The sequence below is a fragment of the Apus apus genome, chromosome 13, assembly GCF_020740795.1.
Source record: "Apus apus isolate bApuApu2 chromosome 13, bApuApu2.pri.cur, whole genome shotgun sequence".
In the NCBI taxonomy this organism is placed as follows: Eukaryota; Metazoa; Chordata; class Aves; order Apodiformes; family Apodidae; genus Apus; species Apus apus.
This window is the reverse complement of record NC_067294.1, coordinates 1,549,872-1,574,698: the sequence shown is the minus strand read 5'-3', so window position 1 is coordinate 1,574,698 and position 24,827 is coordinate 1,549,872. Positions and strand designations below refer to the sequence as shown.

Genomic DNA, 24,827 nt, shown 5'->3' with positions numbered 1-24,827 from the left:
CAATTAAACACTGATGCCATCTATTTTTATTTTCAAATCTAACTGTCCCAGTTAAGGTCAGCCCAGCTTCCTATAATTAAATTGCTGACTTGTAGCTAGGAATGTTAATGAAAAACCAGAACAGGAAACAAAAAATAACTTTTCAAATGTTTCACTCTGTTCACTTTATTAAAAAGAGATATATGGCATTGTTAGCAACAGCAGAGATCTGGCCCCTGGAATCTGAGAGGGCCTCCCTGGTTCTTCCTTTCTTCTTATTTTTTACTTGGCTGGAAACCCCATTCTCAAGGAAATGAAAATGTCAAGTCCTAGTAACTTAAAAAATAAGGAAATAAAAAGTGTTGCCCTTGCTTGTAGACATGTACAGAGAAAATGGACACCAGATCCTGGCATTAATGGGACAGGAGAGTTGGAGCTGTACTGAAATCCTGCTGCCTTTTGGTTTCAGATATCCGTGCGGTCTCCATCCTGCTGGTGATGTTGGGGAAGTTTGGGATCACATCTGCCTTTTCAATGGTTTATGTTTACACGGCTGAGCTCTACCCAACAGTAGTGAGAAACATGGGAGTTGGGGCCAGTTCCATGGCCTCCAGGCTGGGCAGCATCCTCTCTCCCTACTTCGTTTACCTCGGTGAGTGAGCTGGGCACTGCCCTCCTGGCAGGGGGCAGCAATGCTCTGCACCCCCTGCACTGACCTGGGGCTTTTCTGACTCTTCTTGGTTTCCTGGAGTCTTGTGAAACTGTGGGTAAAAACTGGATCTCAGCATCTCTGAGCAATGCTTGCAACACAGAGAGAGTGTTTTATGCCCCGTTGAAGACCTCTGCAGACTTGTGGTCTTACTGACCCCACTGGGACAGCTCTTTGAGCTGTTTTCTCTCTCAAAATTTAAAAGAAAAGATGCTTTGAATGCCAGACTGTGGGGGGGTTTGGGTTGTTTTACTTAAAGCATAAGTCTTGCACGATGAAGCCCTGTACCCAAGTGCAAACATCACTGGAGACTGGGAGTGATGCCAGCTCTGTGTGTGTGTGTGTTCTGCAGGTGCCTATGATCGGTTCCTGCCTTACATCCTGATGGGCAGCCTGACTGTGCTCTCAGGAATTCTGACTTTGTTTCTGCCAGAAAGCTATGGCATGCCTCTGCCAGACACTATTGAGCAGATGCTCTTGGTGAAAGGGTAAGTGTCACCCTCTGATCTGAACACATCTGCTCTCTGTTGGGAGAAGCGGAGCAGACTGGCCTGGGTATTGTCAGAGGGAGAGGGTGGTTTCAGGGCTGCAGTCTGTGCTCTGCTGAAGAGGGCAGAGCTTGGCTGGAACCCTGGTCCCCAAGTGTGTAGGTTCTGAAAGTGCCATTTTACTTTGAGGACTGGATATATAGTATACGTGAGGGATACATTTGTAAAAGTGTTATTACTTCATAGAGTTGCTTTATGAAGGAGTAGGGACACTTTCTGGGTTATAATCTATCTTTCTAGGGTCTGAAAGTCATAAAAGTACTGGTGAAGGGCTGAACTCTTCCAGTTTAGTTCAGCTGACCTGAAAAGGCACTGGGAGTCTGGCTTTTCGCCCCAGTTCTGGCACTTAAGCATACTCCTGTGGTAAGAAAGGAACCTGTCAACCAGGATATTAAAAATAGGAGGCTGTCATGTCAAAATGGGGCTCAGGAGAGCAAAGATGTTTTTTTCCTCTTTTCTCTCATATATTTTTTAAGCTATTTTCGTTAAAATTTCTTCTCTTCCCCCCTCCCCCAGATTTGAGTACAGGCCTACATCTGGTAGCACCAGGGATTCCAAGGAAGAAGAAGAAAACCCAGAGATTTTAAAAAGCACAGCTTTCTGATGGAGCTCCTGTATGTTTCCTGGTGGACTGAAAGCTCAATGGACTTTTCTTCTAATACTCATTCTAGAAGGGGCTAGTAGCAACTTTGTTTCCTGTAATTTTAACCTTATTTATTAATTTAAGCACTGTGTTCTGTACATTCTCTTTTTATATGAACATAAATACTGTATGGCCTTCAGTCAGATTTTTTCAGCCACAGTTGTTTGAATGCAATAGTGCCAGGGAACAGTATCTGATCAATCCTTTGTAACTTTAAGCATATAGTTCAGCTGAAAGATACTTGAAAACGACCTTGAGGGCTAGCAGGGAACCTTCTCCAGAGCTAATGCACATCAAGAAGTAGAAAATGCCAGGAAAAGCTGCTAATTGGTTTTGATTTCTTGACTTCTGTCCCTGGACAGGAAACTTATTTATTGGAGTGAAGGTTATGAGATCATGCTTCTCTCTGGTCTTGCTCAAATGACTTTGCACATGCTGAATTTGTTACCAAATGCAGAAAGATGCAAAGAAAGATTCTAAGAATTGATTCTGCCTGAATGTGTTTTAAAACTCAAGATAGATTGAGAAGATTGTATTGCACAAAATACTTATAGCACTGAAATTTTGCTCACCCGATTCACTTGATTCCAGTGTGGTTTTCAACTCTATGGTGAAGTTGTTTACATCTGCCCCTGGGTCTGGCCTGCTTCCAGGCTGTATTTATTTTAAATGATGCAGAAGGTTTCATCTGTGTGCAGAGGGAGGTGGTGGTAGTTTGGGGTTCTTCCCTTTTGGAAGTGTTCTGTCTAAATTGTTGTTAATGTCTTCTGTGCAATTTGGGTGATGAAAAGAATTCTCCTGTCTTTGTTGTGTGCTTTTCAGACACATGCACACACACACACAATTAATGTATTTGGAGAGAAATTTTTTGTGTTAATCTTTGCCACTGCATTGACCTCATGGTGGAATGTACTGAGAACAAAATTCAGAATATATTTCTGGCCCCTGGTTCTCCATTTTCAAGTGCCAGCCATGTGAGGTCTGTTACTTCACTTAACTCATACAATCAGTGAATTGTTTTCAAATTGCTTTTTTTTTTTTAAATCAGAATCATCTGCCAAGAAATTGTTCCTTGGGTTGCAAAAGCACCTTGGGCATTACCTGTGTGTCTTTCAATATATACAATATACATGCACACCCAGTCTCCTTTCTGCTCTTCTGATCGTGCTTTGAGAAGATGTGAGTGGGGAAAGATTTCTCTCTTGTAGCACTTGTTTGTGTTTTGTTCTGTCTTGTAGAAACTTAAGAAACAGAACCTAAACCTTTGTAGTCAAAGCTGTTAGGGGCCTTAATCTGCTGTGGCAGCTGGTTGTGAAAGTTCAGGATTTTCCTACTGTATCTAAATATATAAATGGCATCAGCTGATTCCAGTCTCTTGCTAACCAGTCCCCCCTGTTCTGTCCTTGGTAACCAGGTCCAGTCATTGGGTTGATGCCTCTGGGTGTTTGCCCTCTGGAAACAAGAAAGGAGAAAAAAACCTGTACAGCCTATAGTGGGTTTTGTTTAAACTCTTCCTGCCAGCCTCTTGAGCTCTAGGGTTTGCTCTGCTTTCCTTGCAGCTTCTCACCTTGTGAGCTGGCCAGTCTTCCTGGGTCAGAGAAGGATACCAAGAAAGGGTTTTCTCATACGGTCAGTTCTTCTGAGGGAAGAAATCCCAGTGTTTGGGCAGGTTCTGGGTCACTTCTGTTTAAGAGGTTGATAGGGCCTTGGCAGGAGGGTTTCAAGGGTGATTTGAAGCTGGTGCAAAAATTGAGAAGCTGGACTTTGCAAGGCTCACTGCACATCACGCAACAGCCTTGACATGAGCAACTACATGTCAGGAGAGAGCTTGTCAGAGCCAGTCTCCGTGGCCCAAACGACATGACCCAATTTGTCGGGCTTCCCACCTCTTTTGAAACAGTCATTGCAAACATCAGATGGTGTTCTATAACCTGGTACAGGTATTGTTCTTTGTAAACTGTATTTCTAGGAACTAAAACATCTCAAAGCAGCTGCTTTTCTGTGTGCTGTAGGAGGATTGTCTGGTAACCACAGGAATCTAAGGCTAAACACATTTAGCTGCAACTTCCCTATAATGAATTTGCCAATGTAAACAACCCTGTCCCATAAGTCTCTTCCTGTAAACTGTTCCAGAAAATATCCTGACGTGCAGGATTCGGGCCGGCCCGATCCATCAGCCATGATGGAGGTTCCTGCCCTAAAGTGCAGACTCTACCTAATGCCTGATGCAGCTGTTGTTTCTTATCCACTGTTCCATCCAGGTGTGTGCCTTGACAGTGAGACTTTTGTTCTTGAATGTTTAAATATTCTGATGTTTACTGAAGTTGTTTTGTGGGTGTTTTTTTAATCCAGACAAATTGGAGAACATCCTGGTTGTGACTACAAAACACAAAGGCAACCTCTTTGTGTCAAAAACATACTTTTTTTCCCATGCTTATCTTTTGAAGAACAAAAAGTATGAGTCATAAATGTAGAATGTCCCTCCTGTAAAGAGCTGATGGTTGGATGGTACCAGTATTTATTTGCATGCCCCTAAACACCAGCCCGACCCAGCATGCTGCCTCACAGGGGAGGACCTGTTCTGCTGCTCTCTGGGAAAGCCAAAGCTTTGGTTCCTCTTCTCCTCAAAGCAGCAATGAGTGACACGCCACAAGGGGGAAGGGACAGAACTGGCCTTTGAAAGAGGAGTTGTGATAAACCTCTGAGCTCTTTGTACTGCAGAGGAGGATGATAACCTGGGAAATGCTGCCTGGGCTTGGTGCCCGTAACCTGTGTTACAGCAGCAACAGAGGTTATCCAAAATGACCTGGATAGGCCAAGTCCTCTGCTGCTAGAGAGCAATGCACACTACAGTATCTTCCCCAAGGCAGGCAGCATATGGACTCAAGTTGGGAACAAGGGTCTATTCCTTTCCAGCTCTGAGCTCTTCTCTCATCACCTTGGGCATGTCCCATAATCCTGTGACTTCAGTTTCTTTGCTGGCAAGTGGAAATGCCACTAACTCAAAATTACCATAATTTCTTGTGATGTTCATGCTCCACAGTCTGTATCTGTTAGATTCTCTTTGTGACTCAGTGAATGTAATGCTGACATGAGCATCATTTAGTGTTTCATCTTTCAAAAGTGGGAAACTCTAGCTGACTTCTGGCACCATTTTCCTTAAGAGGTGTGAACATCTCTTCCCCCTCCGTTTCCAAGCTGCTGTTTGGAAGAGGAAAGCACAGGGAGGTGGAGCATTGCCCAGGGAACTGGGCTACAGTAAGTCAAGCCAAGGACTGGGTTTTAAATGCTTCATCAGGCTCTTTTAATTGCATAGCCCCTTCCTAGTTCTACACAAAACTGCCTTCAGCGTGCTGCCTGAGGCACTGCCAGACACTTCCACTGTGCCCTTCAGTGCATGGTAAAAATGCTGTTCTTTCAGGGCACTTTTATTTGGAGATCTGATGATGCTAGTGCTGTATCACTGATCTCATGGAGGTTGAGGTTAATTTGAGCACCCAGAGGGGCTCTTCTTTTTAATGCTCTCCAGGGGCCTATGGCATGTGAGCACAGAAAAAATGTGAGGAAATGGAGGGGACTGTCTCTAAGAATAAATACCTAGTTCAGTATTTGTAGAATAGAACCTTAATCCTGACAGTTGTAAATGTTGGGATTTTTTTCAAGCATAGAACCAGCTCAGGCAACCTAATGCCTTACTTACAAATGCCTTTGGGGGTGCTGCAAACTAGGAATGGCCACAGCCTTGTATATAAGAAAGATGCAGAAATTTCTTCTAAGACTGTAAATATTCCTAACTGTAACTGAATTAATTCTTACCCTGTTTTTTTAATAGAAAAATGCTTGTTATTTGTAAACCTCAGAATAAAATAATGTCTGGAATTATCTTGAAGTGTTCTCAGTTATTTTTCAGATCTGCATGTTTCAAGGTGTTTTGTTTAACAAGGGCCACTTCAGTTTCTCTGGCCTTGTTGGCTGCTTTTGAGCAGAATGATCCTGTTCAAAGTTGCCTTGTAGGTCCTGTGCTTGTGGATTGTTTTCCAAGTGTCAGCAACACAGAGCACCTGGAATTCAACATTTCTTTAGAAATGGCAGGTTACTGGAAAATTGCAAGGAGTTTCTTTAAGGTGCTACTTAAATGTTTGTAGCAGGACCATGTGGGAGCCTTCACATGGCCCGAGACAAGAAGCTGTGCAAACATCAGCACTGGCTTCAGTCTCTGGGGTTTTCCCACATGTGCTGCATTGAGCTGTGTGTCTGTAGATAAGCAGAAGTACCACTGGCAAGGTCAGCTGAGGCTGATGTACTAAGAGGTTTAAGAAACAATTTCGGGACCATTGCCTGGTCTTTCTTGCTCAGTAATTAGAATATGGCTCATCCTGCACATGAGACACGCAGGGCTGGTTTATCTTTAAGTCTGCTCATTTTGTGAAAAAATAGTTCCTCTGATTTGGACCAAACTATTTTTAAAACCTGGGCCACTTCTGTTCTTCTAATACATTTTCTTACTTCCTTTTAAGTAAATACAGTAAAACAGTAAGGAAGTCTGAAGATGAGATAATGGGGCAGCAGGAATTTACTTAAGATGTTTACAGAACAAAATACTTGACTGAGTGCCTACAAATAAACCCTGAATTGCTAATTTTACTCCTCTAGGGAGAGGTGGAGATAAGGCCAGCAGAAGGGGAGAAGAACCCCTTATCCAGCAGCTTTCAAGAAGCCCATCCCTGTCTGAAAGGCCCCCCAGGCTGGAAGGTAGCAGAGGGAACATTTGCCATAGTCTGGTTGGAGAAGCCCAGATCCATAACTTGGGTAAAGCAGGACTGCACATTTTTTGAGGAGTTTATTAATTATATTCACTTTCCTCTCTTTGCATCCATCGATCTAAATGATGAACTAAATTAACTCCCTGGTTCCCTGTTTTTCCCTTCAATTCTGTCAAGGATAAAATTAAGTCTTGTAGAGCTACAGAAACTGAGCTGTGCACCAGGTGTCACCAGGAGATCTTTTGGCAGCCAGGAACAGCTCTTAGGTCAGGGTCTGAAACTTTATAAAGCACAAGGGCAGGTTGGATGAGGCTTGTGCAGCCTCATCTAGTGGGACATGTCCCTGCTTATAGCAGGGAGGTTGGAACCTGAGATCTCTGAGGTCCCTTCCAACCTGAACCATTCTATGACATTAACCCAGCTCCATCTTCTTTTCTTTAACCTGGTTGTGACAGCTTTTAGAAACGTAGCCTCAAATCTCTTTGAAGCACTGTTAGTGTGAGGTTTCATTGTTGTAACAGCCAGCCTGCTATCTCTTGAACTGTTTGGATGCTGGATTCTTTGTGTAAGGAGTGACTATGTCCAAACAGCAACAGTCCTGTGATCTCTGGGTGCTGCCAGCAGCCCTTGTGCAATCAGGATGTTCTGCCCGGGCTCCAAGGCCCAGCCCTCCCCTCGGTATTCCCCTCTCTTGACTAAAAACAACAGAACAAACCCTTCTAAGAATGTAGAAGCCTCAGTGCCTTCTAGCAGCCTGTGCACTGGGGTGTTTCTTAGATTTGGAGTCACTCCTCTGCAGGGGGCCTGTGAGCAGCATTCTGCAAATCCCTAAGTGGAAACGAGCTTCTGAGAAGGGAAAAACCCAAACCAGAGCCTGTGTGCTGTGCTGAGCCAGGACAGTTTCTGAGGATGATTGTCCATAGCTGTAGGGAGGCAGCTTCTCTGCCTCACTTTGACCTCTTATCAGAGAATCCCACACTGGTTTGGGTTGGCAGGGACCTTAAAGACCATCCAGTCCCACCCCCTGCATGGGCAGGGACACCTCCCAGCAGCCCAGGCTGCTCCAAGCCCCATCCCACCTGCCCTTCAACACTGCCAGGGATGGGGCAGCCACAGCTTCCCTGGGCAACCTGGGCCAGTGTCTCACCACCCTCACAGTGAAGAATTTCTTCCTAACATCTACCCTAAATCTCCCCTCTTTCAGTTTAAAGCCATTACTTGTCCTTTTGCTCCATACCCTTATAAAAAGTCCCTTCCCAGCTTCTCAGTAGCCCCTTCAGGTACTGGAAGGGCTCTGCTAGCAGACCTTACCTCCACTTCTTGCTTCTTTGCCTTCTAGAAAGCCACAAGTACACCTGCAGCTTGCTGCTGTCTTAGCTTTACCTCGAGGAAAGGTAAATAATAAGAATGATAAGCAAGAAATACTCAAGAACACCAGGTAACTGATTAGATTCCTGAAGAAAATAGCTTCAAAGCCTGCAGTCATGAAGTGAGTGTTCCTGTAGCAGCAGGTTCCCAGCTGGACTGTGCAGCTGTGCAGAGCTGCAGCAGAGCACCTGAGGAGGTTGGTTGTTGCTGCTCTTTGCTCATGAGAGCCCCAGCTCTTCTGCCCTCGACCATGGATGTGATGGGAACCTCTTCCTCTCTTGGTTCCCTGCTGGAAGTGGGACTTCTGGAAGCAACTTAATTGTGACTCTCTAGAGAGTTCTATGACCCTGGGGTGAACCAAGGTAATTTCCTTTTGATTTAGTCCTTAATTGTCCTTAGCAATCAGAAATGTTATGGTTCTGGCAGATTTTTCTGAGCTCATACAACTGCTTCTGATTGCAGAGGGATTAGTCAGAGGGAACTCCCCTCTGTTAGGAGGCTGCTTTCCCTTGGAGGAAGTTGCTCCCTAACATCCCAAGTGCCTCTACTTCAAGTCACAAATGGTAAATCACAGAATCAGAGAATCACAAGCAGGTTTGGGTTGGAAGGGACCTTCAAGATCATCCAGTCCCCAGCCCCTGCATGGGCAGGGACACCTCCCACCAGCCCAGGCTGCTCCAAGCCCCATCCAACCTGCCCTTCAACACTGCCAGGGATGGGGCAGCCACAGCTTCCCTGGGCAACCCGGGCCAGGCTCTCCCCACCCTTGCAACAGAGGCAGGGCCAGTTCTGTCCCATCCACAGGGCTTAGGGTTTCTTAGCGAGGAGCCAAGGTACCTCCACTGCAAACCCCGGGAGGCTCCGCAGCTGGTGTAGAAACACGCACAGGTGAGCGAGGAGCCGCTTATTGTCCGCCCACCCGAGGTAGCTCCGGGTCGGGATGCCCCCGGGCTGCCCCAGCCCCTTCCCCGGAGGGCGGCCGGCAGCCGGGGCCGCCCCTTCTCCGCAGGGAAAGGGAAAGCGAAAGCGCAGCTCGGAGTCACTGCGGAGCGGGGCCGCGGCGGGCTGGGCTGGGCTGGGGGCGGCAGGCCCCGCGCCCCGGCCCCGAGACCCCCCCGCAGCATCAGCGTCCCCCCGCAGAGCATCCCCGGCCCCGCGGCAGCAGGAGGTAAGCAGCGCATCCCCCCCGGGCTCGGCAGAACGGGGTGTCCGGGGGGAAAGGGCCCCGGGGGTGCCGGGCGGGGAGCGGAGGGTCCGGGCGCCCCGGGAAGGGGCTGCGAGCGGCCGGCGAGCGGGGCAGCGCGTGTGGAGCTAGAGGTATCCATAGGGATGCCGGGGGCAGGGGGGAGCTGCTGCCTCCCCATCCCTGCTCGGCTGCTCAGGGCGCTCCGCAGCTGGGCAGGGGCGAGTTTGGGTGAAATAACCGCCCGTTTGGCTGATAAGGCAGTGATAATGCCTCCTCCATTCCCCTGCCCCGCTGCCTCCGTCCTGCTGCTCCCGGGGGTCCCACAGGCTCCCTGCAGCTCAAGGGCCTGATTTTGAGGCTGCTGGGAGCTCCTGGCACCTGTGAAAGTCTGACCCTCAGCGTAAAACTCCAGGAGTTTTCTTCTGTGCGTGTGTGTTCCCAGAGATACCAGGCTTCCACAGGCTGCTGATGAGCTGCTCGCTGCTGCCCATCGCTCGGGCTGCTCAGTTTCTCCCTCTGCCGCAGGGAAGGAGGCAGGGGACAGCTGGGATGCACTGGTGTTGCCCCAGTGTCTTGTAACGATGCAAGTTGGAGAGGGTTCAGAGTCTGAGTTTGTGACCATGGTCATGTTGTTTCTCCACTGAGACATTATTCACAGAGCACTCGAGCCTGCTATGATTCTGTACCTAAAGATACAAATTCATCACTGCTATACATCTCTATACAGAGCTGTGTAAGTTCTGGCAGGACTAAATATTGGATGAATTTGGCCGGCAGGCTGTTGTTCAGCTTACTGGGTCTTGAAAACCAGCACCAGTTTATGGTACTGGGGAGCTGAGGGCTCTGTACTGGGACCAGGGAACAGCAGTCGGTAACTCAATCCCCAGCTCCAGCTTTCTTCTTCCAAACATCCTTCTGCATTCCCCTGGGACTCAGCCCAGCCTTGCTGTCCTTCCTACCCTTACTGTGCTTATAACAACAAGATTATTCTCAGAGCTGTTAAAATCATACTCAGGATGTGGGGCTGGAGGTGAGGGGTGGGCAGGGGATTCTGGGGGGGGTGGTGCCAGGCACAAGACTGTGGCTGTTGGCTTTAGTCTCTGCTCAGCCCATGTTAAAAGCACCCGGGTGCCAGGGCCCTTATCTTTTGGTTTCCATTTTGCAAACAAGCCACAGACAACAGCCTTTATGATTAACTTGCTGTACGAAGCAGACACTGCCCCACGCTTGCGCAGAGACACGAAAACCCAGTGGCTCCCTTTCCACTTTTTGCATCAAGGTGTGCATTTGGGATGTAAGAATCTGACTGTCTTACTGAGAAAAGCCTTCAAAGCAGAAATTTTATTCAAAACTTGATTTCGTGCTCAGATTGAGGTCCATCCCAGCTGGGAGCCTCGGGGTGGCTGGGCAGGGGTGCCAGGCTGGAGCAAGGGTGATTCCTGGGCCATCTCCAAATCAGTGCCCTGCTGCCAGCTCATTCCCTGGGATCCCTCCTGGTCTCTCCGTGCAGCCCGAGGAGGAGCAGGAGTTCAGAGCAGTTCTCCCAAGGCAGGTCCTCTTTGTGCTGCAGGGAGTGTGTCTGCAGGATGAGGAAGAGAAAGCCAGGTAGCTTTAAGGTTGTGTGGAGCTTGGCTCCATGGAGCAGGGACACAGCACGGTGTGGGCAGGGATGGGGTGGGTTTGCAGGGGTCCCCCCAGCCCTGAGCAGAAGAAGCAGCATCCTACCCCCCAGCCCTGGGGTAGGCAGGGGGCTGGTGTTTACCTGCTGCTAGTGCCTTAAAACCTCCAGGGCCCAAGAGCTGCTTTTGGCACTGCTCTGACCAAGCCTTGGCTGACCAGGAACGCAGCCCAGAGGAGGCGGTTGAGACCCGAGCCGCCCGCGCTGAGTCAGGCGTGTCCCAGCCCTGGGGCAGCGGGGGCCCGGCCCCGCTCCCGGCCTCCAGCCGCCGGTCCAGCCGCCTTCCCGGGACGGGCTGTCAGCGGGAGGGTTGTGCCGGCGGGAGGGACGAGGTGCGGGTAACGTGCTCCCTGCTCAGGCTCTCGGCACCTTCTGCAGGACCCCAGCTGGGCTGCCGAGGTCCCCGCTGGTGCGACGGAGGGGGCGGGGGGCAGAGCTCCCCCCGCTCGCCCCCAGCCCCGTTTCCAGTGCTCCCGCTGCAGGCAAACGCGTTTCTCCAGATGGGTTGTCCGGGGCTCGGTAGGGAAGGTGGTGTGAGGTGAGGATGGAAGGAGAGGGTGAGGTTGGAAGGAGAGGGCGGGTGACGAGCTGCTTCTTCCTCTGGGGACTGCAGAGGGCAGTGGCAGCCGCGAGAAGGGCGGGTGGCCCTGGGTGCTGCCCCACAGCAGGCTGGGTGGGAGCCCTGGGGCTGTCCTGGTCAAAGAATCACAGAATCGTTTGTGTTGGAAAAGACTTTAAGATCTTCCGAGTCCAGCCATGCCGGTCCTGCATCCCTCGCTGGGCTCCATCTTTCTGCTTGGATCACCACGCTCTTGGCAAGTTGTTGCACGTGTTGGTGGGTCCCTGGTGGCTCACAGGGGCTGTCCTGGTGTCCCAACCATCCCTCCCGGCCACAGCTGTGGGGAATGTCCTCTCCAGATGAGTTAGCACAGTGGGCTGTCCACAGCAATGAGAAACAGCCATGGTGAAGATCAGTATTGCTTGGGAGGTGATTTGAACCAAGTGCTGTGTGCTCTTCCCTCCTGCCTTCTCTTTCCTTCCCCCAGTGTGGTTACTGGAGCCAGCTCTGGTGGGAAAGTCTCCTCAAAGTGCAAGCAGGGAGGCCCTGGGATCCAGCAGTCCATGTGGTCTCAGACCTTGGATACAGCCACCATCATCTGATGCTTCAAGCCCCTTCCAACCCAAACTATTCAATGATTCTGTGGCTCCAGGGTACCCTCCACATCTGCATCAGGAGGAGGGGCTCAGCTAGGAGACCCCAAAACTTGCTTCTTGGGGGGGGACTCGGGCACTCTGAAGAGGTTCCAGATCCAGGGAGGAGCCCTGGGAGAAGATCAGCAGCTCTGAGGGGTCTTGGAGGAGCATCTCAGGTTGAGGGTAGTGAGCTGCTGGTCCTGTCAGAGCTGTCAGGAAGAAATGAACCCCCTGAGTTCAGTTTCCCTCATCTGTGACCAAAACCCTGCACCAGAGCTTTGCCTTCAGCACTTGGAAGAGTGTGTTTTACTGCCAGTCTCTTTGCCCCTCTCTGCGCTTCATTTTCCTCATCTTCTTTTCTCTGGCCTGCTGAAAGTGCAGCTTGAAGTTGTCACTCTTCCTCTGCAGAGTTTCTGTCCTGACTTAATCCCAGTAGTTGCTGCACGCAGCAGCTGGGCTATCTAACAGGCAGGGGATGTCTGCCAGCCTCCCACAGCTCTTGCCAAGCTCATGCCCACGCTGACTTTCTTACTCTTGAGGCCCAAACCTCCCGGATCAGAAAGCCTGGCCAGGGTTTTCTTTTGTTTCAGCCTATTTTATTTTCTTTTCCCTCTGGAAGCCAAAGTCAGCTTCCAGCAGTGGCTTTGAGGTGCAGGCTGGGAGCCACATCTCCTTAGTTGTCCTGGGACCTTTGCACAGAAACCTTTGGCTTCCTCCCCACGTTGAGTTTATCCCCAGGGCTAGAGGTCAAGTACGTGTCTATGGGTTGACAGCAAAGAGCTTTTCCAGGGGCTGCAGCATGGCTGGAGGGAGAGAGGTAGAAAAGCAGGAAAACACACCGGATTTTGGAGCTGGGCCACCCTGGGACCTGTGATGTGCGCCCGGCAGCTCTGCTGGGTGTCCTTTCCTTGGTGGCCCAGGGGACCTGTGGCTGCCATTTCAGCATGAGTGTGTCAGGAGCTTCAGTCTCCTGACACGTTTGTCACAGCTCTTCTTGAGGTGACACCCATCCCACCCTTTCCTGTCCCGTCTCAGCTGCTGCAGCAGCTGCACTTATCTCTGCACAGCAGCCATGGAGAGCTGCCAAGCACAGCCCCAGGGCCTGCCCAGCTCCAGGAGCTTGGGAAAAAAAGCAAATACACTCATTTTGTGAAGTTCTCCAGGCTTTTCAGTGTGGAGCATAGTGGGGAAATGGCTGGACACTGACTGCAGACAGAGCTCTGCTTCCTGGGAGGGGGCAGGAAACCTGACGGGGGGTTTGTTTGCAGAAGAGGGATGGAGAAGAGGGGTTTGTAGAACAGAGATGGAGAAAGGAGTTTGCAGAAAAGGGTCAGGTCTGGTTTGATTGAAGATAAGATGTCAAGTGCTGTATGCCCTCTCTGGCACAGGGTGGTTGAGGAAGGGAAGGGCAGGTTCTCTATCTCAGATGCACTCACCCTGCTGTCATTCTTCAGTGGATTAATGCAAATCCCTCCAGTTCATCCCTGTGCTGTCCCCAGCCAGGCCCTCACTGCTGCCCAGGCCCTGGTGTGCAGAGGTCCAGGGGAGCAGAGCCTTGTCCTGCCTTTGTGGGATCAGGTCGATACCTGAGACCATGCAAAGGAAGCTCTATTTACAGAGATGTGATCCAGTCACCACTCTGAGATGAATGTGTCATGACTCAGAACTTTTACAACTCAGGGGACGTTGTGCAGCACAGAAGCTGCACTCATGGGCACATGAACGTGCTCTGCTAACAAGCCTGTCAATCTCCACTCATTCATCAATACATGATCTATTCCTCCTCCAGCACAGCCATTCTCGTGTGGCCACAGAGGAGTTTGTGCTCTTCCTGGGGCTGGGAAGTGACTGGCAAGTCTTCAGGTCTGTGGTGATTTGCTTTAGGGTGGGTTTTTTTGTGGGCCTTGTATCATTACACCCCCAATATGGGTTGTGCTTTAGTTTTTCCCCACCAGGAGTTTCCTCACGCATTTGTTTAGCATAATGTTTGTAGCTGTTTTCTTTGCTGTGAAGGGCAAATCTGGGGGGTGTCCTCACCTCAGGGGCAATTTCGCTGCTAGGAAAAGTGCTGAGTGACTTTGGAGGGTCAGTCCTCTCTGCCTTGGAGAGCCTTTGCGTTTGATTTAGCAAAACGTGTCCACCACCCATCCTTATGCTGCTGAGTTTAAGAGCCCAAATAAGTCTTTCCCAGCTGAGACTGTGTCCCCAGAGAAAGAGAAACACCTTGTATGGCTTTATGGACCTTCGTGGTCATGGTGACAAGCCTCAGGGCATCTTCTCCCCTGTCCTTTCACTCTACCAGCTGTTGGGAGTGAAGGCTGTGGTTTCCTGGGTAAGATGCTCTTGTTTAAGGGAACCCTACTGAAGAAGGTTCTACACTAATTGCACAAGATAAATGCTGTTCATCTGGTGTAAAAACTAATAAACCCAGGGATTAAGCTGAATGAAGCTCACTTACTGTCCCTTACAAGCATCTTGTTTTCCATCAGTGAGCCAAGGGCTGCAAAACCAGTTCTGCTGCTCTTACAGGAAAGGGATGGTCTGCAACCCAGATTCTCATGAGGCAGTGATGTGTGTAGGGCTGTGGGATGGTGTGTGTAGGGCTGTGGGGTGGTGTGTTAAGGGCAGTGCTGGCATGTGCATCAGAGGCATCTGCCCTGACCTGGATGTGATGCAGCAGCTTTGTCTGCTCTTGGCTCTGCAGATCAAACAGCTTTTTTCTGCCTTTGTCTTGTCTGGTGGTGGAAGGTGCAGAATGGGGAAATCCAGAGGTGACAAACTTTGAGCCTGTGCTTTCTTTTCCCTGGGTTTCCCACAATACCTGCTGAAAAGCATTAGCTGTGTTCTGGCCTCCTAAAGCACTTGCCTGCAGGATTACTGAGGTGCAGTGACCTCTGCATCCCATGGTGTTCCTTCAAAGGTGGCATTGCTTCTTCCTGGGAAGTGCAGGCTGGGAGCCTTGGGAACGAAGGCTGCACAGGTGCTGGGTTTCCCCCTGCCCCAGTCCTGCAGAGCCATGATGCTGGGTGGGGGGACAGGCTGCATGGTCCTGCCTGTCACCAGCCTGCGGGCACAGCCAGCCTGCTAATTACCCCCCTGTCATTATAGAGGCTGATGGGGAAGCACCCAACTGTCTTGGTGTGGCTTTCTGGCAGAGTGAAATTGGTTTTAACATGATGTTGAAGTCCTTAACTAATCAGCCTGCAGCCATCCTTGTGTGTGTCTGGAGCTAAACCCAGGGAGATGCCACAGGAACGTGTGGCTGCCAGCGGGTCCTGCGGGTGCCTGGGGTGGCCACGAGCACCCCCAGCCTGGTCTCTGTGGCTGAACCTGCTCACTGAGATTTTTGCATGTATTAGGAGTTATTACACGGCTGTTGGGTGATGGGCAACCACACAATTTCACTTTTGAGAGTGAGAGCCCACTAGAAGTCTGAAAACAGGAATGAGTTTCAATCTGGAGCAAACCGAGATGTGTCAGCCTCCGTTTCCCCTGCTGCTGTCTGCGCAGACGTTTGGCTGTAGAGTTAATGATTCCCAGAGGGCAGGGAAGGGTCCTGGCTCCCAGAGAGGCCGTGCAGTGGAAGGGTTATGTTGCCACCCTGCTGAACATCATGGCCACAACTGTCCTCCTCAACATGCTTCTTTCTGCTGCCCAGGGAATGGCCTTGCCAGGTGACACCACTGTCAGGTGACACCGCTGCCACCAGCCAGGCAGCCCAGCCCTGATGTCTTAGTTAGCAATGATAATTTTGCTCCTAGTGATTCAGTATTATCTTACCCACCTGCTTTTAATGCGCATTCCTAAGTGGCTATTTATCACCCCCATCTGTTTTTACCAGTGTTGTTGTGGTTTGAGTGCTGTCTCTGATGAGGTAGGGTGTGCCTGGATGCAGCAGGCTCCTGTGGGGTTTGTGAGGATGGAGATGGCTGGAACTGATGAAGCTGACCTGATGTTATGCCCCTAGGGGGAGAAGGGTGGCTGCAAGCTACATAAAACAGGCTGATGTTTCTGTTCCATGTGTGTTGGTTGCATGGGTCAGAGTTCCCCGGCGTGACCCTTTCCCAGGAAGAGTGATGCCACCTGGGTGCCCCAGCTGCAGTGGAGGCTGGACAGGCTCTCCCAGCCCTGGCTGCCCCTGGGCAGCACCCTGGCTGCTGCTCCTGCCCAGAGAGGGGAACCAACATGTGTCAGTGCTGAGATAAAGCAGCAAGAAGAGATTAGATAAAAAAACCAGGATTGTTTTATCTGCTCAACCCTTGGAGTTCAGCCCCCAGAAGAAGTCAGAGCAGGTGCAGGGGAGGAGCATGGGTCAGGGACAGTCCTGCTCCATTTCATCCCTTCACCAATGTGCACAAATTTTGCATCTGGATATTTTTGCCTCCCTTTCAGGAAAGAAGTGATGGGCCAAAAGCCTTCTTGAGGCAGGCAGTACACATGGCAGTGACCCTTCCACTTTGCAGGTCTCTCTTCTGAAACAATGAACAGTTTTGTACAAAAGAGCTGACACTTCCCATGCAGCTGTTGCATCATCTTCCTCTGCACAAGTATTGTGGTTAATAGAAGAGTAGTGTGTGACAAGCCAGTGATAACAACATGTAGGAGGTCCCTCAGCACATGAAGGTGCTCTAGAAGAGCTGTCTCAAAAAGAGCTTTAATTGATATCAAGTGTCCACTGCCAATTAAACCAGCTGGAGCTGTGCAGAGGGTGCTGCAGGTGCAGGTGGCAGCTGCTCCAGGCCCTGGTCCCTGGGGTGTGCTCGCAGGGGATGCTCCTGCATCTCCATCTGGATCATTTGGAGGGCTAGGAGCTGGTCTGCAGATAAAATGCAGCCTGTTCTAACAGTGCTGTGTTACTGCCCATCCAGATGTGTGAACATACCCTGCAGCTGTACTTGGTTTTACTAGTTCCAACAGCTGAAGTGCAGTAAGGATGTGAACTACAGTGAGGACCGTAAGAAACGTGTGAGGGATTCCCTGTGGCTTTTTTTTTTCTTCTGCTTATCTTTTCTGCTTCTTACAGCAATGAAAAACAAGCTGGGTTTTTCCCTGAATGATGAGGCAGTGGAGGTGACTCAGATCACCTGGGTTCCCTTGTTATTCCTCGTGACAAAAGTCTCCTGCGGGGGGCAGAGCAAATGTTGGCTCTTGCCTCCAGGAGGAGGGTCAGCAGCACCACACTCACCATCTCATGACCTCTCTGCTGCCTGCACGGTCTCTGCAGAGTGGGACTATCCCACAGCTCCCACGCACATACTCAAACATGGCTCCAGGAGCAGAAGACCACGTTCTCACCTTTGAAGAAGCTGCAGGAGCTTCAGCTTTGCCAGTTCTGTAGGGTTGTGTTCTCTGTGAGGTTCGAACCCACTGTCTTTTTGCTTCTGTGTCAAGCAAACTGGTGACTGAGGAGCTCAAGCAGTTTTTCCTGTGTCAGCAGCCCATCCTGAATCCTCCTGTTACGCTGGGTTCCTTGTTTGGAGAGAAGTTCCCTGACTGCCGGCTGCTATTTTAAGGCACTGATGCCCCAGGGGAGTTTCTCACCCGAGAAATTACTTTTTGTTTTTTTTTTTTAAATTTGCAGACAGCAAATGAGCCAGCCTTTCTCTCTCTGACCTACCCTCCTTCCTAACTGGGTGCAGCCCCAAAGGGGATGGAGCAAAACCTGGTTGCACCCAGGTGGGGAGGAGCTTTGCCACGTCCTTTTGTCTGGGCTTCCCCTGCAGCCTCCTCCAGAGGATCCATCGGCTTTCCAGCTTTCCTCCTTTCTTCTGCAAGAAAAGCTTTCCCTAAGTGCTTTTTCCTCCTGTTAAGCAAATTATTCAGATTTTTGATACTTAGCCCATTCTAGATGAGGTTTTGAGTTCCACCCTGGGTATAACAGTGAGCTCCAGGCTCCAGCAGAGCCAGGCCCGTGACCTTGATTGCGGGAATCGCGTCATTAGCTCAGGGTTTGTTTGGTGTGTTTGCAAAGAATGGAGGATGCTGTCACTGAGCCAGTATAAACAGAATCCAGTTTTAGACCAAAAAAAAAGAGGAGCATATCTATTTGTTGAAGTGCATCTCCCCCTCTAATTCATCTTGTCTGCTCTTTGTTTAAAACTGGGAGCACACACGGAGCAAGGGATGGAAAGGGATGGAAAAGCCTGTATGGGTGTTCAATGATATGAATTTTCTCTAATTAGTCAGCAAACATGCTTGATAATGCCTGTTCTGTTGTCTCACAAACATGATGAGGAAAAGAAGATGATCCCTGGTGGCTGACACTACTTTTTTATTTAAGTCATACAGCTGGAATATGGATAAGCTTTTGGACTGGGAGTTGTGTCTTCAGCTCCTGCATGCCCTGAGCTGTTGCAGCCCTGGTCTTGGGTCTCCTTCATGTCAAGGCAGTGCTGTGCCCCGTTGCCCTGTCCCCTTTCTTCTCCTGCCCTCCTTTCCTGTAGACACCATTTATGCTGGACTGGAGCATCCAGGTCTCCATCCAAACGGAGACAGCTGGACAAGCAGGGCCAGGCTTGCTAGACCCCCTCCTGGAAGGCTGGCTGACCTGACAGGCCTCTCAGCCACCTTTCTGACCCTGTATGTGTCCTAGGATGGGTTTTGCCTTCCCAATGTGCCATGTGGCCCCATCACAGGAGCTGGGTGGGCACCAATGTTGGCTGAGGTCAGCTGGGGACTTTCTGGCTATTTTGAGCCCAATGAAGGTGGGCCCAAGAGCACGAGTGTATTATAGCCTTGAGCAGGAAGGACTGCAGCTTCCAAGGGAGTTTCTTTGTTTGTCAGGGCTAGTCACGTTGACATGTTTGATTTGGAGACACATTTCTGAAGGTGTCTGGTTTCTTTTGGTGCTTCTGAGGTGAGACTGCATCGTGGTGCAGAGAGAGCCCCCATCACTAGGGCCCTGGTAGCAGAAACTGTCCTTCTGGCTGTTGATCTTGGATGAAACACCCTGCTAGGGAAAGGAGAAAAAGAAAAAAGGGGGGAGGAAAGGAGGGCAGGGATTAAGTGGTGTTCTGCTTTGGTTTGAAGCTGATGAGCAGATGGAAGCAGGGAGAGCTGGTGGGAGGTGGGTGAGGTGCTGGGCCTGGGGTTGCTGCTGCTGGTCATGGATTCCTGCTGTCATTAGCACTGGCCAAGTAGGTAATCAAATCCTGTCCAACTTCAGTGTAACCACAGACACAGGGCAGAAAGTGAGTGGGAAATAGCAGGGGGTCAGCAGAGCCCCTCACTGCCAGGGTCACGCCAGCCCCGCTGTGGCCACAGGGATGGGAGAGGCTGAGTTACCATTTAACCCACTGACAAATGAAAGCATCTCTGAGGGAACTTCCTCTCAAAGCAGATCATGGCTGCAAGCAGACAGTTTTATCAAAAACTCCATTTTTCTGCTAAAAGAAAAACAGATGGAGAGAAAAGGTTTGGCTCATCCTCATCCTTACCCAGTGAAGTGGGCAGAGTGCTTTGTGCCCTGCTAATTGCAGCCTAATAGCAGTCAGAGTACTGACTGCTGGGCTGGGGACACAGAGCTGCCTGATGTCCAGGTATTAGAAAATGCACTCATAAAAATCTGAACCATCCTGCTCTACAGCATAATAAGTTGCTGATGGAGATATATTTGAGTTAATGATGAGTATTTAACAAATCCAGCTAGCAGTTTGGTTTTGGAGCTGTGTTGCAGCCAATACTTCCTGGAATTATTTATATAATTGAGTTTTATTGTAGTCTGACTGTTTTAGCCCTGCAATAACCCTTCCAGCTGCCATGTGGAGTGTCTTTTCCTGTCCCAGGCTCCAGCAATAGGAAGAAGTGGCCCGAGTAAGAGCAACTGCCAGTGAGGGGGAAATGCAGCCTTGCCTTCAGGGATCTCTAGCAGCTTTATAATCATTTTGGATATTCAGTCAGGACACCTTCCAGGGTCCTCAGCCATAGCTTTTGGCAGTGTCTCATCTGTTTCCAGAGCTCTTCCCTCCCCTGGTTTGGTGATAATCTCCTGCCCACTGTGGCCCCTGCTTTGCCTGCAGTGAAATCCTGAACCCAGCTCAGCACTTCCCAGGGCACCAGCTGGTCTGTGTGGCTCAGCCTTCTGTGCCTTCATATCTTCTCATCTGAGCCCCACAACCAGGAATGAAACAGGAATTCCTGCTTTTTAGATGATGGAAGTACAGAATAGAGAGGGAAAGCAGATACTGGTGGGTTTCCTGATCCTAATCTTCTGCTGTAAGCCTTGCATCGTGGTGCCTCATGATCAGAGAATCACAGAATTACCTTGGTTGGAAAAGACCTTAAAGATCACTGACTTCAACCATCAATGATCCAGAGTAGTTCCCCCCATGACCTTCAGTAAATTGTTGATTCATGTGATTTAGCTGAAATAAATTATCAGGGGTTACTCAGATAGTCACACAGCCTGGACATTTCCATACTCTTGGTTTTGCTTTGTTGTTTTAATTTAGTTGCTAGAATGAGTCAAGCCTTGATTAAGTGGTAATTAGATATTCAGGTGTTCCTGAGGTGAAGTGCAATTCCCACAGAAATTCCCAGACAGTTGGAAAACAAATGGGAGAAATGGGAGCTGGATGCTTTTGGGCATGATGCCATATGTGAGCAGCCACAGATAGACACCTCATGGGACGAGCTGTTGCCCATTGTCTCCTGTAGCCTGCAGAGGTGGCAAGGAGCTGGGCAACCCTGGGAGCTGCTGGAGATTTCTGAGAGGAGCTGGTGCTGAGCATGGCAGGGGGGTGTGGGAAGTGCCCAGGCAGGGGTTTCTGCAGAGTTGGAGGTTTCAGCCACTTGGGCACACACAGGGGTTGTGAGGCTTTGACATCCTTGAAAAATTGGAACAAACCCAGTAGGGAAGCAGGAAAATGTGCGTTGGATCGTGCCCACCTGGGGCTGTGGGCAGGATGTTGTTCCTGCCTGTGGAGCACATGGGCTCCTGCACCAGCCCCTGCCAAGGCATCTCCTGACCTGCTCTTGGCAGCTAGGAGCCTTGGCACACTCCAGGTGCTGGATGAAGTCCCCAGCAGGATGGGGGGAACCCAACATAGGCTCAACATCGGGTGTAAAAATGGAACCAAACCCAGCATTGCCTTCAGTCCCCAAAGTGTGTGCCCAGCAGGAAAACTGCTTTTCCATGGGGAAGCGTCCAAATCCTTGATCTTTCACCTCTGAGGGGGCTGAGCCTGCTCTGCAGAGAGAGTTTTGGATAGTTTTTAGTAAACAAGTGGGGTGCCCCCCTCCCAGCCTGCTCCTACCCACCCACGAGCTGGCACCATCCACGAGAAACGCAGCGAGTGGGCCGGGCAGATAGGCAGGACGCCAAGGCACCATGCCTCCTGGGTGACCTAGGAAGAGCAAAAATGTTGGGCTGAGGGTGGAAAAAAAAAAAAAAAAGACCTACTTGGAGGAAGTTATGAAAAAAAAACCCAACCCAAAATAAAAAAAAATCACACGAGTAGTTCTGTGAATTTAGCGGCGGCAAAAATAGCTGCAAGAGCGGGGGTGAGCAAAGCCTGGGAGAGCTGTGGGTTCTGCTGGGGCGTGGGGAGCAAGGGGGGGAGAGGCAGGAGGAAGATGATGGCACGTGTCACAGGAAGGGCTGGCTCTTTTCTGGAGGAATTGGCCTCTCCTAGCATCTTGCCAATTTGAGGGTGGGCCGGGGGTGATCGGCTGGTTTCCGGACGGGTTCAGAAGGGAGGTGCGAGGACTTCGAGGGGGGGAAAAAACCACCCCAGCAAACCAACCCTAAAGCAAATGAAGCACAATCTCCACAGGAAATTTTGACATAATTACTGTGACTCAATGTATTAATATTAGCTGCATTACATAACTGTTGGTGTCAGCTCCTTCTTCTTGCCTTCTCTTCTGAGGGTGCTGCTGGGCGTCAAGGGAGAGAAAAGAATTTCTCAGGTACGAAGCTGAAAATCCACATTTTCAGGTTTTTTTCAGTCACCCTTTCCTAAAACAGCATAACGGTCTCCACTGAGACCAACCCCAGGGACAGTCACCCACTCTGGTGCTCCTTAACCCCAAAACAGGGCAGGGAGCATTGGGGTTCATCCCCTAGGAACGGGCTCATTAGTTGTCATGAACTGCTGTAGGGTGGCACCAAGATGTCATTGATGGTTAAACTGGTTTTGTTCTGGGTGATGGGGTCTGGCTGAGGACTCAAACCACAGAAGTGGCATCAGGAGGTGCAAAAATTACTTAGAAACTTCATGGTTGATGGTAGCTCAGGTGGACACAGGTCACAGGCAGGAGGAGCAAAAATTAAATATTTCAGCTCATTTCAGCTAGACAGCTGTTCTGCTGTGGTGGTTTGGTTTTGGGTCTGGGTTGTTTAATAAACAACTGAAACATTTTGTGTTTATATAAGGCCATTTAAGCAAATTCCACAAGTACCTGTGGGCAAGACCCTTTTGATCTAAACCATGTTTTCTGAGACAAAAGTGCTGTGATAAGAAAGTCCCAAAGAGCTCAGATTTCAGCATCTGTTCTAGTCTTTCAAGACAAGTGATGCTCTGCACATGGAGCTATTTGATTTCATCCCATGTCATGATGTCACTGAGCTGTCCCTGTGTGTCCATATCTGTGTTGTTGCCAGCTGGCTGCTGGCAGGACAGCACTAAGGAGCCTTTGTATCCATTGAAGAAAATAATCTCAAATTAACACCAAATGCCAAGTTCTTGGAGGATCAGGACAATCTGACTTGCTGCTCGTTATTTTCATTCCCTTTTCCAGGGAGTGAAAACTCTGGAAACAAAGGACATGAGCCACTTTGCAGAATTTACAGTGGTTTTATGGATTACATTTCAAATTAGAAGAAATCTGCCCTGGGATGGGCCTGCTGGCAAAGCTGGGGGCTCCTCCACCAGTGGTGAAGTAACCAAAGCTGGAAGCAATTCCTGAAGTATTCATGGGCTGGTGGCTCACAGGGACTTTGCTGTGAGACATCAGACTCTAATCAGTGAGTTCTGGAGATGCACGTGGCCACATGGACCATCTGGAACAGGGTCTGTTGGTAGGAGCTCGTCTGTCCCCCACCACGTTGATGGTCCCCTCTGCTGGAGAGGAGGCAGGTATGAAACGGGGCTTTTTCTCCAGCAAATAAAACACTTTATATCAAGTTCTGTGCTTGTGCTAAAGAAAGAAAGGAAAGATTTGATGTGGGAGATGAGCAGTGTGTGTAGCCAGAGGTGAAGGTCACGCTGCCTTTGGGGTGAGGGTGAGAGCATCTATATCACTGCCCTGCTCTGTCTCCTCACATTGTGGACTGGGCCCCACGGAAACACTGTGGATGTATCAACTGTTGGACATCTTCCAGTCTGCTCCTCCAAAGTCACACAGCAGCAGAAACTGCAGAGCAAGAAAAAAAAGTATTTATTTATATTTAATGTGCAAGATAACAGGACATAAAGAATCGGGGTGACTTGCAGCTTAGTATGTTGGGGTTTAGGTCTATTGATTTGTTTGGTTAGAGATTTGTATCTCGAGAGCATGTTCCCTCTGCTTCTTGCAGCTGTTCTTCACAGTATGAGTCTTGGATCTTGCTCATGCTTCATGGCTCCATACAGCAGAAGTTAGAAATTTATCACAAATAAAGGGTATTTTCAAGTGCCCATCTGTCCCCGCAGTGTTGGTCGTGACATAAGGACAGACTTTTGGATTCTGATGTTATTCTTTTAGTGTTCTTCTTAGCACTGTTCAGCCTTAGTTACACCAAGTGGTTCTGACTTACACGAGAAAAAAAGAGGATGGTGTTGGGCCCATTTCATTTTCAGCCAGAATGATGGAGCAGTTGCTTCATTCAGCAAGGAGTTGCAGAATAAAACAGATTTATCTTCTTTTGCAAGAGTATGATAAAATGGATTAATCTGATCTTGTGGTCATGAAGCTGAGTCCATCTGATGCGGCACTGAGCTGTCTGGTGGTTGCACTATGATGGGTTGTTCTGAAGCCAAAACCTCTCTCTGCAGATGCTGTGCAAGCAATGGGGACTTCTGCTGTTAAATGTTGGGCTCTTCTCTAGTTCTGCTTCCCACACTAGATGTAGCTCCAGTCTTTCCCTGCCTGCTCATGTGGAGATGTGCACACCTCAAGAGCTCAAAAGGGACAGTTCAGATTGGTCCTGAGCTTGGCCAATGCCACTGGTGGATCCAAACCCACCCAGAAATCACGTCTCCCCTTCCTGCACAACTGCTTTTGGCCCATTTCACCTTAGAGCAGGTTTGTGTTTCTGCTGGTTGGCGATGAGATCTTGGAGTCCACCATTAGCTTGACTAGGAATTAGGTCAGGAATCCCCTCGTGGCCACCTGGGGGCCCAGTGCAGCCACCCCCAGCAGTGAGGGAGGCAAAGTGGCAGAGACCTCAGTGACATCCTTTGCAAACTGGACAACGTGGGATTTGAAGCCCATGGAGAAGGTTTCACTGGGAGGCAAAACCACTGACCTGGTACCCTCTAAGTGTCTGAGGCGATGGGCATCCCAGAGTGTCTGAAATGGTCTAGTTGAGTGGTGCTCCAGGTGCTTGGAGACACGTTGGAACATGTGCTGCTTCACCAGGGACTTCTCCAGCACTTTTCCCATCTTGTCACCTGCTAAGCAAAGTCTTCAAGGTGGCAACAAGCCAGAGGGACCAAGCACAGCACGGGTGTCTTGCACAGCACAAGGCTTTGTGTCATCTGAGCTGCAGGACATGGGCTCACTACAAGGCTGTCTCCTTGCCAAGGAGACGTGTCCAGACCCATCTGACACCTGAGG

At 49.8% G+C, this 24,827-nt stretch overlaps 1 protein-coding gene and 1 long non-coding RNA gene across 3 annotated transcripts in view; both read left to right on the top strand.

Annotated features, from left to right (window-relative positions):
• Nucleotides 1–5,758, top strand: part of LOC127389920 (solute carrier family 22 member 5-like) — a 28,065-nt gene extending 22,307 nt beyond the window's left edge. Inside the window, exons 8-10 of the mRNA XM_051630934.1 lie at nucleotides 449–631; nucleotides 1,041–1,176; nucleotides 1,753–5,758. Coding sequence (XP_051486894.1) covers nucleotides 449–631; nucleotides 1,041–1,176; nucleotides 1,753–1,840 — 407 coding nt within the window. The 3' untranslated portion in view covers nucleotides 1,841–5,758. The remainder of the gene's footprint in view (nucleotides 1–448; nucleotides 632–1,040; nucleotides 1,177–1,752) is intronic.
• Nucleotides 5,759–9,031: 3,273 nt separating this feature from the next.
• LOC127390019 (uncharacterized) overlaps nucleotides 9,032–24,827 on the top strand; it is a 36,248-nt gene continuing 20,452 nt past the window's right edge. Inside the window, exon 1 of one of the 2 annotated variants that reach the window (XR_007890790.1) lies at nucleotides 9,032–9,178. This is a non-coding gene — a long non-coding RNA (uncharacterized LOC127390019). Of the gene's footprint in view, nucleotides 9,179–22,817; nucleotides 23,147–24,827 lie in introns of those variants that run through there. The other variant, XR_007890791.1, reaches the window with a different exon arrangement.